The 17,125-nt window shown below is 35.7% G+C and overlaps 1 protein-coding gene across 2 annotated transcripts in view; it reads right to left on the bottom strand.

The window, feature by feature from the left end:
• The window catches only part of uif (sushi, von Willebrand factor type A, EGF and pentraxin domain-containing protein uif), a 152,048-nt gene that overhangs the window by 27,176 nt on the left and 107,747 nt on the right, over positions 1 to 17,125 (bottom strand). For both annotated transcript variants that reach the window (XM_074171664.1, XM_074171665.1), the window contains exons 13-22: positions 15,625 to 16,510; positions 15,063 to 15,317; positions 14,543 to 14,995; positions 11,164 to 11,634; positions 10,203 to 11,044; positions 9,207 to 10,090; positions 8,460 to 8,839; positions 4,737 to 4,902; positions 4,416 to 4,667; positions 798 to 1,339 (exon numbers count right to left, since the gene is read on the bottom strand). In XM_074171664.1, coding sequence (XP_074027765.1) covers positions 798 to 1,339; positions 4,416 to 4,667; positions 4,737 to 4,902; positions 8,460 to 8,839; positions 9,207 to 10,090; positions 10,203 to 11,044; positions 11,164 to 11,634; positions 14,543 to 14,995; positions 15,063 to 15,317; positions 15,625 to 16,510 — 5,131 coding nt within the window. The remainder of the gene's footprint in view (positions 1 to 797; positions 1,340 to 4,415; positions 4,668 to 4,736; positions 4,903 to 8,459; positions 8,840 to 9,206; positions 10,091 to 10,202; positions 11,045 to 11,163; positions 11,635 to 14,542; positions 14,996 to 15,062; positions 15,318 to 15,624; positions 16,511 to 17,125) is intronic.

The raw sequence follows: 17,125 nt of genomic DNA, 5'->3' as shown, positions 1-17,125 counted from the left end.
TGTTGGGACTGAGGGTTACTGATACCAGATTATATCCAACGGAGTTATGTGGCCTTATGAGTGTTGCACACAACACTCATGTAATATTGAGTTGACATCGGTTTCGAATTATATAGTCACGAAGATTTTGGCACTGAATGAAGAAAATATCATCCGAAAAAAGAGGGAAACATAAATTCTGGAACCTAACGATCATCTGATCCATGGTAAAAGGGAATGGTCCTTACAGTATCTCCCCCTTCATGGAAGGAAGAAATAGGAATCTTACAAACATCCTAAAAAACATAAAAAACTTGCCTCATCCAAAATTGTGGTATATGACGAGGTTTTTATTTCATTTACTTCTATATACTTCGAGTTTCCTCATTATAATCCCCAAGATACTATTGAATATCGAACGAAAAGTAACAACCGAGAGGGGAATCAAAGAACCAAAAATACAACAGTATCGAAACCATACTAAAGAATTAATTTCACAAGGATTATGATATGATTCGAGAGTGATCAATTTCAGGTGTTACTGAAAATCTACTTTTCCTCCAATATATTTGTTTATAACCTGTCTGCATCCATTACTTTCAATTATTGGCATCTACATATATTGGTTGTTCTATGATATGATTATTCGATGGTGATCAATGATGTACTTTGTGAGATTTGTCACTGATATAGAATTAGTTTATTTCAAATACTATTGAAAATCAGTTTTTTACTAATATAATTGTTTATAACTTGTTTGCAACTATTACTCTCTATCGTTACCTTCATATAATGAAGACATAAGCAGCTTCACTTACCTAATACAGAAACCTTGAAAGTACATGTTGCTGTATTACCAGCAGCATCAGAAGCGACATATGCTATCTGATAAATACCCCATAACAGCGTTTGTCCAGGTCGATGTCCGCTCTTCTCTTGAACTTTCGTTATACCCACATTGTCGCTGAAATGCGGCTCATCCCACACTACCAACGCCGAACCGTTCTTGGTTATGATCCACAAATCTCCAGGACAATATTCAACCTTGGGCGGTATTTTGTCCACCTCCAGTTCTTGACATTTCTGACCTTTGTAGCCAGGTGGACAATTTCTTTGGCCACAATGAGATGGCACTATTCGTTCTACTCCTCCTACTGTTTCTTCATATCCCGCCCAGGTCAGAATGAGTCCCCTGTATAGTACTGGCTCGGTCCTACAGTCTCTAACTTGTTTTTGAACTTCGTTGGTGACATCTAAAGCTCTGCCCCATATCTGAACTTTGGTGAGGTGGCCTTGGAACCCTGACTCAGTGTAGGCTTTCGGGTTACCTGTTTGGGGCTTTCCTAGGGTTACCCAAGCACTGAAAAAAAAATTCTAAATTCCAAACTTTTTATTTGAGAGCAGTCAAAACTCAGATGAGGAGTTTAAAAACAATAAATGCCTCTTGTGGTACTTCTTCTTTTACTATTTTATTTTTCTTCTAGCGTGGGCCAACAGCGGTAGGAGAGCGAAAAAGAAATTATTGAAAGCCGTGGATTTTTGGAATTTCTTCCTGACATTTTGCTGGCGCGAGTGGCTAGCTTCTTCGGAGGTTTAACCATCATGGCTTGCTGTCCAATGACTACCTTTTAGGCTTCGTAAAGCTCGAAAAGCAATGACACTGAAAACCTCAGCCGTGAAAGTCTAAACCATTTTGTCAAGAAATTATTGAGTTATACAGTTAGACTGCTACAGCGCACAGTTATCCATTACGAAGATTTTGGCTCCAAATAAAGAAAATATCATCCGAAAAGAGAGGAAAACAAAAATTATGGGACCTAACGATTTTATAAAAAATCAGGAACGAATAAAATTGTTCGGAGTGACCGCAGATAAACAACAGTGGATGTTTTTATCTTCTTCGCGTCTACAAACCTATTGACCTCTCTGTTTCCAGATGAACAGGATTCAGTAAAAAATTTTTTTGGGTTACTTTCAAATGGAAATTTTTGGACATAGGTTTTGGAAGCTGGCTTTTGGTTAGTTTATGTTATCAGAAGAACAGTTTTTGACATCAGTTGAAGAAAAACTGTACTTCATCATTTATTTTCCAAAGTAATTTTGAATGATAACATTGCCATTATAGAAGGTAATAAAAATGATTTATTGGAAGTTTCAATGTTTGAATATATTTGAAAGAATGTTATTTAATTTTGGTGTGTTTCTTATTGGAACTTGAACTAATTCACAAATAGTATTAGGTCCCACCTGGAACAGAAAGAGAATGAAAATATGGTCTGAAACTACAACTGGTGGTGTCACCAGCAGCAAAAGTCATACAAGATCAATTGTAAGTAACAAATTAAAAGTTTGTTTACTAGAACAAAAAACAGCTTTGTCATTTGTTTGTTTCTTGCTGTGGACGTGATGGATATTGATAAAACGACCAAGAAAATGGAAAAAGATGAAAATGGACTGAATTCCATGCCTGAAGACGATGATTCACCTTCTCAACAAAATGCCGATTTTCTGGATAGTTAAAAAAATGACAAGATTTCTCATGATTTTAACCTGAGACAAGAAAATAACTTTTTGAAAAAAATAATAGAAGGAAAATTTGCCACAGTGACTTTCGATGAAAAATATGATAATACAGGATAATTATAGTTTGATAGTTTGTAATATTGTGAAAAAATATATTGTCTTGGAAACTTTAGAAAAAGAATCATAAAAGAGTACAAGAAGTTGAAAAACAAGGTTAGATACAAATGATAAAAATGATGACTGAAATACTATGACATTAATAGTAAAGCGTGTAACGATCAAGGTCAAGAATTGAAAAAAAAATGCAGAAGAAATCAATACAGTCAAACTGAAAGTAAGAAGTAGAAAAGTGAATAATTCACCTTGAAGAGCAATACAAATTCAGTGTGACTCAAGAACTTATTCAAATAATCTAAAAGAGAAAATGTCCCATAAACTTAAGGACAGATATATAGAGTATCGACACAACAAAATTGAAAAGTCAACTGCCGTTGAGGTTTTAGGTTTACATATAAATGAAACTCTTTCGTGAAATATCCAGTTTGTTGAAGCACCTCAAACTAATTTAATTTTCACTCATTAATTCAAAATTTTACTATTTGATTAGCACATACAAAACTCCTTCAAATACAATTCTGAAATCATCAAGGCTAAGTAAGGTCTTAATGAATTTTTATCTTCCTTTCTCAGAACCAACTGAAAATACTAAAGAATTCACTCGACATCAGTTATATTTATAAATCAAAAGTATTTACCTTTTTCCAGTCCATTATAAAGAATAAAAAGCATTACTGTTGCATTTATAGAATAAATCAACTCAATAATCTGTTAACAAAGGATCTCGAAAAAATCGATATATCACGATGAGATCATTATATATAATTCGATTCCAGAGAAACTGAACAAGCACTATTCCATTACAAAATTTAAATATCAATTGAAAAAAATTATAATTAGTGCATTTTCAAAATGATCTATATTTTACAAAGAAATGATTGCCCATTATGAATTACCTAATGACATCAAACGATTTTCCAATACGGAAAAATCGAAATTGGCTTCAAATGTTTAAATGTCATTTTCATTCAAGGCCATACGGGTAGAGGGGATTTTCGAAGGGACTGACGGTCCTTTAAATGTATATTTTCTGAATAAAGTATATACATAAAAGAGACACAAACAGGCATTTTTACTTGCTTAATTACCTGAATGTGTATATACGTAGCTAATGTGTGCATATTACATAGAACGTGACTTTTACAATTGCGATATCTCAGGAACGGTGATACTTACAGAAAAAATCATAGGAACCATTTTTGTAGAGAATTTTGAGATCTACAACTTTGATCTAAGGTATTTTTTTTTAATAAAACTTATGATTTTCGTGAAAAACTCAAAAAACCTGAAATTTTGACCTTTGACCCCAAATAACTTTTGAAGCGCTCATGGGACAGATTGAGACTTTCTAATTTTTATTTTTTATGGTAAAATAAAGGTCTTCACTAAAATTTAGCTCTGTCGCAATTTTCGTTATCTCATTACTGTTTTCAGGTCTAAATTGACCGGACTATGAAGTGAATACTTTTTCATGATTCTTAACTTATACCTTTACTATTATTCATGCTTGAATCTGTCTTCTGCAGGAAAAAACTTCATTTTCTAATTTTCATAACTGTTTTTCAGTTTCGTGTATGATTCGTATGAAAATTATTATTGTCCACATTTCAACTCGAACAATATACTTCAAGTATATAATAAGCTCTATGGTTTACGTGCAGTGTGAATTTATTTTTAATATGATTAAAATACTAGAGTTTGGAACCTGAGAATTGATATAACAGGCTACTATATATAGAAAATAGAGGTTTCTCTGAGTCCCCAAACCTTAATAAAGAAATAATTTTTCAACTCACTATTCTGGTAATTTACGTCCGCTGCCATATCCTTTGACTTTGCTGGCAATCAAGCCCTCCGTTATCAATTTGAGCTCTCCTCCATTTTCTCCATCCCATACGATGGCGATATGGTGCCACTGGGCATCATTTACTGTGGTATAATCTCTGTAACTCAAATACACATCTTGGACATCAGGGAAAATGGATATCTGGACTCCGTTGGAATGTGCTTGGACCATCGGTCGTCTGTCATTTGCAACGTGTTTGGACCTGAAGATACATATGAAAGCAGTGGCTTTGGAAAATCAAGAAACCGAATCAGAAGTGAGTTTTACTTACGACACGCTGTAGAGAGTGAAGAAAATTCCATTTTCGTCTTTTTCCGTGAACTGAACCCACATAGCTATGGTCAGGCTAGTTTTAGATCCTGTATAGAAAGGAATCACTTGCGATGCTGAGCTTCGTGTAGCATCACTGAAGTACAAGTCGTAGTCAACAGAAATAGCTGGAAGATAAAAAATTGTTCCAAAACAAAGTTGGGATCGATGGACTTTCAGTTAATTTTTTGGTTCTTAATATGGATTAGATTCATTGATTATGAAGGAATATTGTCAAGGATGAATGAATGAATGAAAATGATCACATTTTGAAGATCATAAATCTTGATGAAACTTCATAAGATCATATTGTTTTATTGAAATTTTTACAAAGTAACTAGTACTTATTTTTCTATTCAATCTATATTCCTTCTCTTCAATGATTAATGTAAAAAATGGCGTTTCAAGTTATGAATTGAAATGATTATTTGAACTATAACAATTTTACAAAGGCAAAGAAGGGCCACAAATTATTTTGAAAAAATAATCATAAAATTCCGACTGAATAGAACTGGCCGATACTTGATGAAAATACATATTAAAACTAATTAATACAGTTTATTGTATGATTTTCACTATAAAAGGTGAAACGCTTGAGTGAAAATAATAATATGTTCATTTACCAGCAATAGAAAGAGTTTCCAGTACATCATATGCAATTTCAGATGGAATACAAAAAAAGAAAACAATCAATTAAATGAAATGTTTTAGATATAGGTAATAAACATCGAAAGAACCCATTAAAACCCTAAGGTTGTGCATGGGAATTCTTTCCTTATTGTATTACCAAATAATCTTCGAACAGTATTTCAGTGTGAGTATTTACTATATTCTGGACCTGAGAAATAGTAAATGACAATATTTTGGACCTGAGAAAAAGTAAATGACGATGACAATGAGAGGAGAATCGAAAATTCAGTTCATTTCTATAGCGATGAAAGTAGGGAAATTTTGATAAGTTATTTGTTATCAATTATATTTAATATTATTTCATGATCTACATTGAGGAGATACTTTTTGAATATATTTTTTATTAGTGGTATCGAGTTGACTTTCATTAGCTTATTTTTATGCATATCGTCTAGAAAGTTATAGAATTTTTTTGCTAAAAAACTGAAACAACGTTGTCCCACCAATTTTTTTGTTGTCTGTATTTGAACGAACATTTTTGCTTTGTTTCTTGTGGTATAACTATGCTCTAACTGTTGAAGGGTGTATTTATTTTTACTTATGAAAATTGCTATGTCGTGTAAATATAACTTTCTGACGCTGAGGATAGCTGCATCCTCAAAAAGCTTTTTTGACGGATACGTATATTTTTTTTTGGTAAATTATTTTCAAAATTTTTTTGTACTATCTCAAGTTTTTGAAGACGGGTATTAAGTACACCACCCCAGCTAAGGATACCTAATCGCAGTCGTGACTCCACAAGAGCATAATATTGAGTTTTGAGGTATCTAATATTCTATTGAAGCATCTGAATCTATACAACAATGGTCTTAGACTTTTAGTTACTTCATCGATATGATGATTCCATCTTGAATGACAATCTATTATAACCCCTAGATATCGGACTCTCTCTGCTTGTTTGATGGCAATCTGTTAATTGGTTTTTCCCAGTGTGAGTTCCTTGAACTTAGGTAAGTTAGTTCTGTAACTCAAAAACGGTATATAAAAAGTTCTGTCAAAATTTACGGTAAGCAACTTATGGTCAAACCAATTGATAATATTTAACAGATCGTTTTCCATTTTCATTTTCAGGCTCTCCCAGGTTTCTGCTATGTAAAGAATGGCAGTGTCATCAGCGAAGCTCACAATTTGACCTATTTCCTATTTTTATATACTGTTTGCGGCAACTCAAATAATCTGAAAATAATTCATTTGCCACACCTCATATTCCTGAATCTTGCAGGGAGTCCAACAGCTGTTGGTGATCCACAGTATCGAAAGCCTTTGCAAGATCCAGGAACACACATGCGGTTGGTTTACTTTCATCAATCAACTTATATATCTCACTGGTAAGTTTGGAAATTGCATCATTGGTCGATAATTTTTCTCTGAACCCGTACTGCAGGGATGATATCACGTTATTCTTCTCAAGGAAACCATTCATTCTTGATTTTAGTGAGTTTTCAAAAACTTTTGTAATTGATGTAATCAGAGAGATCGGCCTATAGTTACAAGTATGAGATTTGTCGCCCTTTTTATATACCGGCGTAACAACTGAAATTTTGAATCCAGATGGACCTGGCAGTTTTATATATTTGATTAATGAGATGTGCCAATTGTTCAGATATTTCCTCAGAAACTTCTTTTGAAGTTTCTGCGGTTATAATAATAAATAATACAATATATAATAATATATAATAATAAATAATACAATAAATTGTACTAATTAGCTTTTTTTTTCAAAATTCCGAGTTTCCGGTAAAAATTAAATAAACGTCGTATTTAAGGAATTTTATTAAATTCTCTATTCGAACTTTCAATTTGTTTATAATTCGACTTAGCATGAACTCAGAATTTATCGAATTTTATTTTTTATTAAACTGTGACCCTTCTAGGCTGTCGTAAAATTTTGTTACTCTCTTACGTTAAAATGTATAGCCATATAGGTACATTGTTTGCAGAAATATTTCGTTTTTACAATTTCATTGAAAAAATGTATCAGAAATTGGTCTTCAGATATGAATATTTCTATTTTTGATAAGAAAAAATATAATAGTTCCACGTCAAACGTTACTTAATTTTTATTTTTAGATACCATTCCAATTTAGTGAAAAATACGTTGTTACTGATTTGGAGTGAACTCCAAATTACTCAAACAATTCTTAAGGAAATTTGACACTTAATCAAAATTTGTACGGAATGAATTTCTCTAAAACCAACTTTAAATTTTGCCTAAATGTATATGAACGAACTTTTTTTTATAGTTCGTTCAATATTATGGTGTCATCAACGAAAGCATCATCAGAAGTCTCGAGACACTACTTTGTCTAATATGAAACATACTTATTCACCAATTAACACTGATATCATTACTAGACAGTAATTATATATCTACTCTACCAAAGTTACAAAATAGAGGAATGCGCTTGTTATTAAAATGCCATAAATATACTCCTATATCATCAATGATTGTTGATCTGAATTGAATGACTGAAAGATAGATTACAATATTTTTTCTATGATATTCATATTTAAAATACTCACTGGAAAAGCACCACATTACTTCAATGAATTCATTACATTATAACCATCAGATATACAAATACAATACAAGAGGAAGAGATGACTTGGTTGTCCAACGATTTGACCTTGCAAGAACAATGAACTCCATATTTCACAGACGGCTCTTGGACTATAACAAGTTTACTAATTAAATTAAACAAAGTAACATCCTCCAACTCTTCAAACGCTCCTTATCTCAATATCTACGAGCACAATATTACACCAATTGAGTTGTTCATCATTCTTCTTTCTATTAATCTCTTCATCATTTACTTCTGCTACGTTTTTACACACTACCTATATTCTACTTTATAGGTCTTATACGAGTATATTTTACTTTATTTTGTATTTTGTTTATTAAATGATATATTTGTAAAATCTTTATGTATATTAGGACATCTATTTCTAATAAATCTACTTCTATTTTTACTATTGAATAGAAGTTGGTACTTACTTTTTCGACAGTCTTCGCCAGTCAAATTGAATGGACATTGACAGTAGAACTTTCCTGTCAGATCAATACAAGTGGCACTGGGCGGGCAAGAGTTCTCCTTACAATCCACTATGTCTTCTTCGCAGAACTTTCCAGTATACCCAGGAGGACAGATACACCTGAATCCGGGTACATCATTTGTACAGGTAGCACCATTTTTACAGGCGTTCGCTCGACATGCATCGTACTCATATTGACAGCCAATGCCGCTGTAATTATCGCTGCAGGAACAGTTGAGGCCTGAGCCGAAATCTTGACACTTACCACCGTGCATGCAGGGGTTGCCTATGCATCTTTCGGGAGCGGTTTCGCACTGCTTTCCGTCGGTTCCTGAAGGACACCTGTGAAATTACACGAAATTCATTAACATTTCTATTACTTTGCTTAATATTTGGTTCTTGGACTTTGAGGATCTCTGTACATAGATGTGGATACTTATAGACTGATTATATTTTCAAAATGTATAGAAAGACTGTAGTAGATGGAACGTCAGACATGGAAATCTGCAGACCACGGCAAAAAAAAACGGAAAATAGCTTTCACACAGCTATATCCGGCCGTGAAAGTTTACATTCTATAGAAAGCCTTATGTATAATTGACAAGACATTTTTATTAATAGGTCATGAAATTTCATTTGAATATGAGAATTGAAGTCAGGCATTTCCTCTTAAGCAACAAATGAAATACTGAAATACATTCATACTCACACACAGAAAAAGTCCTGGAACAAATTAATACATTTGGCATCATTCTGGCAAGGCTTTGTTTGACAACTTCCAATATCCGTCTCGCAGTTAGCACCAGTCCAGCCAGGTTGACAAACACAACGATAGGCACCCACTTCGTCTCTACAGGATCCTCCATTCAAACAAGGTTGTGAGTGGCAGTCATCGATGTTGACTTCGCAGAAACTGCCTGTATAACCCTCTCGGCACATGCAGACGAACTTATTGTCCAAGTCGACGCATCTTTCAGTTCCCACGGGGTTGCAAGGATCGCTCAGACATTCATCGATTTCAGCTTCACACTGAAGACCGACGAAGCCCGGTCGGCACTTGCAGGAGAAGGTGTCCACCAGGTCCGTGCAAGTCGCTCCGTTTTGGCAAGGCTCCGAAGAACAGAAGTCGATAGTGTGCTGGCATTTTTTTCCGGTGAATCCTGGCTCGCAGGTGCAAGTGAAGTCATCCACACCGTCTATGCAATGGCCGCCATTTTCGCAAGGATTGGGCTGGCAGTCATTGATGTTGGACTCGCAGGTCTCTCCGCTCCAACCGAGGTTGCAAACGCAGTCATAGTAGAACAGTTTATCCACGCAGATTCCGTTCTTGCAAGGGTTTCTTCCGCACATGTTAATCTTCTCCTGGCATCTCTTACCTGTGAAGCCTGGTGGACACGAGCAGCTGAAGTCCGCTACTAAGTCCGTGCAGTTGGCTCCAAGTAGACAAGGTTTTTCGGAGCAGTCGTCGATATTGTTCTCGCACAGTTGACCGTCCCAACCTGGTAGACATTCGCAGGTGAACCTGCCTTGCTGCAATGCAATGCAAGTAGCCCCATTGTTGCATGGGTTGCCGTTTGCTGAGCAAGGATCAATCTGAAATGTCATTAGAATACGATGAAATTGTTGAACAGAAAATTGACAGATATTATATCATATATACTATAGATTTGGCATCTATATAAGAATTATTTTATATGTTACTCACCGTCACATCACAATCAATTCCTGTATATCCAGAACGACAGAGGCACGTGTAATTCTTATATCCTGGTTCGTCTTTACACATCGCCCTTGCAGGACAAGTATCATTAGAACAATCGGACCTTTCTTCTTGACAATTGATACCCGAATATCCAGGAGGACACTGGCATTTATATCCTTGGGGCAGGTCGATGCAAGTACCACCATTGTAACAAGGTTGTGAGGAACATTCATCTATGTCGATCTCGCATCTTCTACCAGAGAATCCTGCAGGACAGAAGCATTGAATTCCGTGTCCCATTGGAACGCAGAGACCACCATGTTGACAGGCACTGTCTTTGCATTGAACTGGATGGCATTCGTCCCTACCGGCTGCTCCGGCACCTTCAGTTCCCATGTTACTGGGGCATTCATTACAGTATGTTTGTCCGGGTATCGATTGGTAGAAATCTTTGGGACACAGCGAACATGGTGCTAGTCCTGTTGGCGAGTACTGCCCTGGACCACACTTGGGTCTACATCTGTCCTTTCCTGGTGAAGATGGTTGATAAGTGAAAGTATTTGCCGGGCAGGCTTGACAGTCTTTGAATCCTCCAGTTGGTGGTTCACTCGTGTAACTATTTCTGGGGCACTCTAGACATGGTACTAGACCAGTTGGAGAGTAGGTACCATATCCACAAACAGGGACACAATCGTGAACACTCTTGGATCCTTCCTCTCGTGTGTACGTTCCTTGAGGACATCTATTGCATGCTCCTTGTCGGTCACGGTTCTGGTAGAATCCTCTTGGGCAGTAGGTACACTCTTTTTGTTTTTCTCCGGCATAAGTTCCAGCAGGACAATGCACTGGAAGGTGAAATGCATGAAAACTCGAAAATTCAAACTTGAAAACTCATTCACAATTCAAAAACACTAGCTTATAGAAAATGATTGATTTATAAGGGAGTGATAATAAAAATACTCACGACATCTTGGTACATCATTGGTGTCCATATTCAGAACTTCTCCTACATTACAAGTGAAGCCCCTGTTAGTTGTTGACTTGAGAGCTTTCAGCGGAGGGCACTGATTTCCAATGGCAGACACATTCAACAGTGGTTCTACCACAGCATTGGCATATGGTACAGACAGATCAAACATCAAATTCAAGGTACTGCCACAGAGATCGTATAATTGGGGTTGACGTACTATGGGGACGATTTCCAGAATGTAATCTACTTTGACCACGTTTTCTTCTATTAGAGAGGCAACAGCTTTGTGAAAAGTGACATTCATCTTTACATTCACAGCGGAGCATCTTTCGGAGAGGACGTTGTTCAAATTTTGGTAATACTGCGAAACCAGTTCAGTGTACTGGGTTAGACAAGATGTGGCTACTGCCCCGTTTGCTCGATAGTTGATTGAAGCAGTGAAGTGATAATCAGCTTGTTGGGTATCTATAATAAAAAAAATCAAGTATAGATAGATAGATATATAGATTTTTATTGTCTAAAATGTAATACAATTTGTCGACAAAGGGTGTCATGTTTATAAATACATAAAATGTTAAAAATATATAAAATGTTGTTTTTTTAAAAGACTATATAGTATTCACAAAAAATACAGTGGAGATTGTTATTTATGTTTGTGAAGTAAGCAGACAGTCTCTAGAATGAATATTTCAAATATTTTTAATATTTTATTTCTGCAGAAAAGTGGCCTACACGAGTCACACATCTTCGATTTGAATATTATTCTCAAAGCTCTTTTCTGAATAACGAATATACTCTGAATCAAAATCTGGCTGCCTGAGCCCCCGAATGGAATTCCATTCCGGAGATGACTCTCCATAAATGAATAGTATGCTGCTGAAAATCCGAGTTCACGAGATATGACATTTATGGCAAAACAATTAGAAGATATTTTTTTAAAGCAGTAATTTGCATATCAAATTTTAAATTACTGTCAATAAATATACCAAGGAATTTAGTTATAGGCTTACTTTCAATCATGTGTGCACCTAGTATTACTTGCTTTAAGTCCCACTTGAATGTTATCAGATTTGTTTTCGTAACAGCGATAGCATATTCGATTCACTCCATTTTTTTATTTTTTCTAAATCTGAGTGGAAAGACCGAGTCAAAGTATAAGAATCTTTATTACGCTAAAGTACCGTAGTGTCATCCGCAAACAAGGTAAATGCTCCAGATATATCAAGTTTTGCCATATCGTTAATATATAGCGAGAATAAAATTGGGCCTAGGACTGACCCCTGAGGAACTCTGCGTACAATTTTTCCACTATCAGAAGTGTTGTTGCTCAATGTTATTTTTTGACTTCTACCAGAAATATAAGATCTGAACCATTCTAAGGCTGTTCCCCGGATTCCATAATGGAAGAGTTTTTGCAGCAGGATTTCATGTTCCAAGCAATCAAATGCCTTAGAAAGGTCCAGAAATACTGCCGCCGCCACTTCTTTATCATTTACAGTCGTGTAGACGTTTTCGAGGAAATGAAAGATGGCGTCATTCGTGTTTATCACTTACGTGAGACAGCATTTCAAACGTATTTCTTGATTTCATAAGTGCCTTCCAGTGAATTCAAATATTGCTTAAAAAATTAGAGTATTGTGGTTTGATTAATATTATTCCAAAAAAATAATTTTTTTACGAGTAAGTTGCCACCTTAGTTTTCAAATTTATGTTACAATCTTCAAATAACTATTCAGCTTCATTTTGATTACTGCGCTACCTTTTACTAATTTTACTTGTGCAAACTGAAATTATTCATGGCAGAAACGACAAAAAAAGAATTAAATTCTTTCTTGCAATAAATACAGTGCCATAATTTTGATGGACATTGCGCCAAAAATACCTATCTCCTTAGATATGCTCTGGCAAAATACGATTCTCATAAAAAACTTTCTGACATTAAGAAATACCAACGGTCAGCAACAGGCGGACCGCGGTCCGCAAACAGACCGCGACAGGTCGAACCTCGGACCGCCAAATACTGTAATGTGTTGTATACCAAGTATAAATTAATACATAGATAAGGTATACTAACCTTTATTAATTAAAATAATATTTTTGAGTCACATATAGTTCAACTTAGTATTTATTTCATTTTAATAAGTTGCCTAGTTAACCTGTTTTACAAGAACCTACTACTAATATGGTTTGATTAGTTTCCTATCTAGCCTGTTTGTGTGTGTTTGTGCGAATTAGTTGATGTTGCGGCAGAATGGACAGATGTGGCTGCCAAGTTGTTGAATCTGTCAAAGCCATCAATTCAAATAGAGATAATTGATTTGCGAGAAGGTGCGTCTTTGCAAATATATAAAACGATATTCACTGAAGAATTTTGGCTCAAACATGAAAATTGCAAGAAACCAGCTATACATTTGGCCACTATGTTTGGCTCAACATACATATGTGAAATATCTTTCTCAAAGTTGAATTTTTTGAAAAACATGTATCTTTCGAGATTAACCTAGAAAACACACTTTAATTTGCTGTTCCTATCCAGAATCAAACTATAAAAAACTGGCTCAAGACCGTCAGTGTAATTTATCACATTGATTTTAGGTCATGTGCTTTATAATTCAGAATTTCATTTGAAACCAAAATAATACATTGGTAGCACCTAATTATTTTCTGTTGTTTTTCTGGACTTGGTTAAAATTTTCCCACAGTATCCGGACCCCACCCAAAACTACTTGCCGACCCCTGAAAAATACCATTTGAGGTGCTATATTTTACTAACTATCGCTGAAGGAATTCGATATTAGTAGGGAAATAAACCTGTAGGTAAGTAAGTCAGTCACAGTATCCACAAAAAAAAGTCGTTACTTTTCGTTCAATTATGAAGGTTTCTTTTGCTGTTTGGGTTTCTAATCAGAAGGATGTTTTTATCTCAGATAGTAACAGGTCTCAACAATACCTTAGTGAATGATTGGAACTGGAACCTTATGTAATGGAATATTATTCCACTATATATTTGTTAATTTGTGCTTTGTAAACCATTAAAATTTCCTAATAGTGTGTATAACTTTATAGTTCCTAATTTCAACTGAATTAACCAATCAACTCAACCATAGGCTGGTACTGACCGCAATTCAAGCAAAAACTAACGAACTTATTGCATTTCATTTTATATCAGTGAATACTAATTATTTGAAACCGGATCTCAAAAACAAATAATTCTTGATACAATACCAGACATCGCTGTTTTAACCCGCTATAATTCTCATAAGTAGTGCTAGGCTGTGAAAACTGTTAGAAAACAAAAATAGTTTATAAAGTTTTGATGTACCTTTTATCTTCTAGACTCATTCTCCATAATGAACCTAATGAGAATACTTACTTTCTGAAACACAGTCGGGCACCACAGACGTCGGTCTCCATGGCGAATTAGTTTCACAAGAAAACGTTTTCACAGGTTCTCCGTCTGTAAATCGGTACCCAGGATTACAGGTTCCTATACACTGTAGTCCCTTATCTCCTGGCAAGCAGTTCAGTGCCCCATTGACAGGTGGCTTCAGTTCCCAATCCACGCAGGGAGTGGCTTGGACTGACACCTGGAAGTGACAAGTAGCTTTGTTGCCATATTTGTCTGTGGCGATCACCGTCACGTTTTCGAAGTCTCCTATGGAAATGGTAGCTCTCTCTGGAACATACTTGATAGTTACTTCACCGGAGGCGTCGGTAGCGTTCAATCGACGACGGGTTTCATTGAAGTTGATAGCATAGCTGTCTTGCTTGTCTACTAGTTCGATTACGTAACTTTGAGGACAACTAAGCAGTGGAGGAGTATTATCTGAAAATTTTGAGGAGACGAAATGTAATTTTTGCATTTTGAAATGATAATGTTCACGAAATAGTACCTGGTACAGTAATGTTGATTTCACATATTGCGACATTTCCATCGAAGTCATAAGCAACATATTTCACAACCATATCCTCGAAAATATAAAGCGGAGTCTTAAAGGTAGCAGGTTTAACTTCCAATCTAGCAATACTACCGGAGTTATCTACAGCCGTTGGCTCTGTGAAGTTTACTGGGAGAATTCCACCATTAGCATCCTTCTGTACAATTACTGGTTGCTGTGGACAGTTTTGGAATACTGGAGTTTCATTATCTGAAAAAAAAAACGTATAATACACTAAGTGATCCTTGTCATTCTTTCTCAATTTCTGAAGAGTTGCAACTGTGAATTGTAATATTTCTCATGAAACAATTCAATCATATGAAAACGTATATCTTTAAGATATATTACATTGATTGGTTCATTTGAAAGTGATCCTCAAAATATGAGAAGTGGTTTCCTATGACTTACAATTTCTATTCGTGATAGATAGACACATTTTGTGGATAACTAGAACTGAACCTTTAATATGCCGAAGTTATATTTTTTTTTGAATTTAGGTGAAAGGTTCAGCACTTACCAACACAAGGAGAATATCCGTAGTCATATCCCAAGAGCGGCTCTTTCTCAGGTTCATCGCACCCCATAAGTTCAAATTTCAAGCATGCATTATCCATATAGCTGACAATACCTAGAATCACGAACCTAGCTTGAACATATTTAGGTAACGAGATCATAGCTAGCTCTCCATAGTTTCCCGGATCTCTCATGGTCAAATTGAAGTTGGGAAAGTAAACCACATAGTTTTCGTTATCAGCTTGCTTGTAGAAGAATCTGATCTCAGTGGGTCGCCCAACGATATCATTTGTTACAACACCTTTGACTAGAATAGCCTTGACTCGGTAAACTTTTCCCAAATCAACGCTGACGTAAGTGAAAGCTTCTTGCTTGCCACACCATCCGGTGACTGAGTTCAATCTGACGTTCCTAGCTTCGTAGTTAGGTCTTTCGCTAGTAGCGTTAATGGCAGAGTCTGGGATTTTACCAGAAGCTAATCCTAGAGGACGGACCACTTTGCATTCGGGATCCCGCACACAAGTAATCGGTCTGGGATTGATGAGGATATATCCAGGGCGGTTGCAACCGAAAGATACTTCTGATCCTTGCTCGTAGCTTCTGGCTACTTGAATTCCATCACTAGGACGTCCGGGATCTTCGCAAACTGGACCTTCGCAACGCAGGTCGCCAAAGTCCCACACTCCATTCGCCTGGCATCTCACTACGTTGTCATGTTTACTACTTTGTCCTGCAAGTTTGAAGGTGTTCTGGCAGCCGAAGAAAAATGATGATTGATATTTCGTATCGACGTATTGGCCGTATTCTGCACCCGGCGTTGGCAGAGGAACGCCGCAATCGATTCTGGGGCAGGATGGGAGGACGCCGCTAAGCCAGTAGTCGGGTAAACCCTGCAGAAAGCAAGTTGAAGTTTGAAGTTTTGTAAAAATCTACATTCCATTGATAGAAGCGCAAATTCTTATTTAAGATTAAGATTCTATTGATTATATATGATATTTACGGTCTTAATTTCACAGGTACAAATTGCCAGAAATTCTAATTATATTGACCGGGAAAAGAATAGCAAAAGTTGAGCAAGTTTGTGGTTATGAGCAATCAGTAATGTTCTGTAATTTTCAACTGAGCCGACAGGCATGTGAGATTTGAAGTGGATCTATTATGCATGAGTTGAACTACATGATCTGTTCAATCTCAAATTATAACTATGAGATCCTGAATATAAATCAATCAATCAATATATGCTTAATTGTCGGAAGATTAGTATCTTATTGACAAAGTCTTGTAAAAAAATTAAATGTATGTCATAAAATATAAAAAATAAAAACATAGCAATTTCACAAATAAAACATTAAGAAGACAGATGCGTTTAGGTGAACATTGAAAAATCAAGTAGAATTTACAGGTTGTTATGGTAGAATTCATGGATCGAATAATAAGCTTTTTTTATTAAAATAAGTATCTTTAACTGTACTTCGGAACTTTTTGATATCTGTGCTATTATTAGA

Source organism: Leptinotarsa decemlineata, unplaced genomic scaffold (assembly GCF_025532065.1).
Source record: "Leptinotarsa decemlineata unplaced genomic scaffold, Ldec_3_MD MMD2_tig00000026_RagTag_RagTag, whole genome shotgun sequence".
In the NCBI taxonomy this organism is placed as follows: domain Eukaryota; kingdom Metazoa; phylum Arthropoda; class Insecta; order Coleoptera; family Chrysomelidae; genus Leptinotarsa; species Leptinotarsa decemlineata.
The sequence above is the reverse complement of the archived record's forward strand: the minus strand, read 5'-3'. Positions and strand labels throughout refer to the sequence as shown.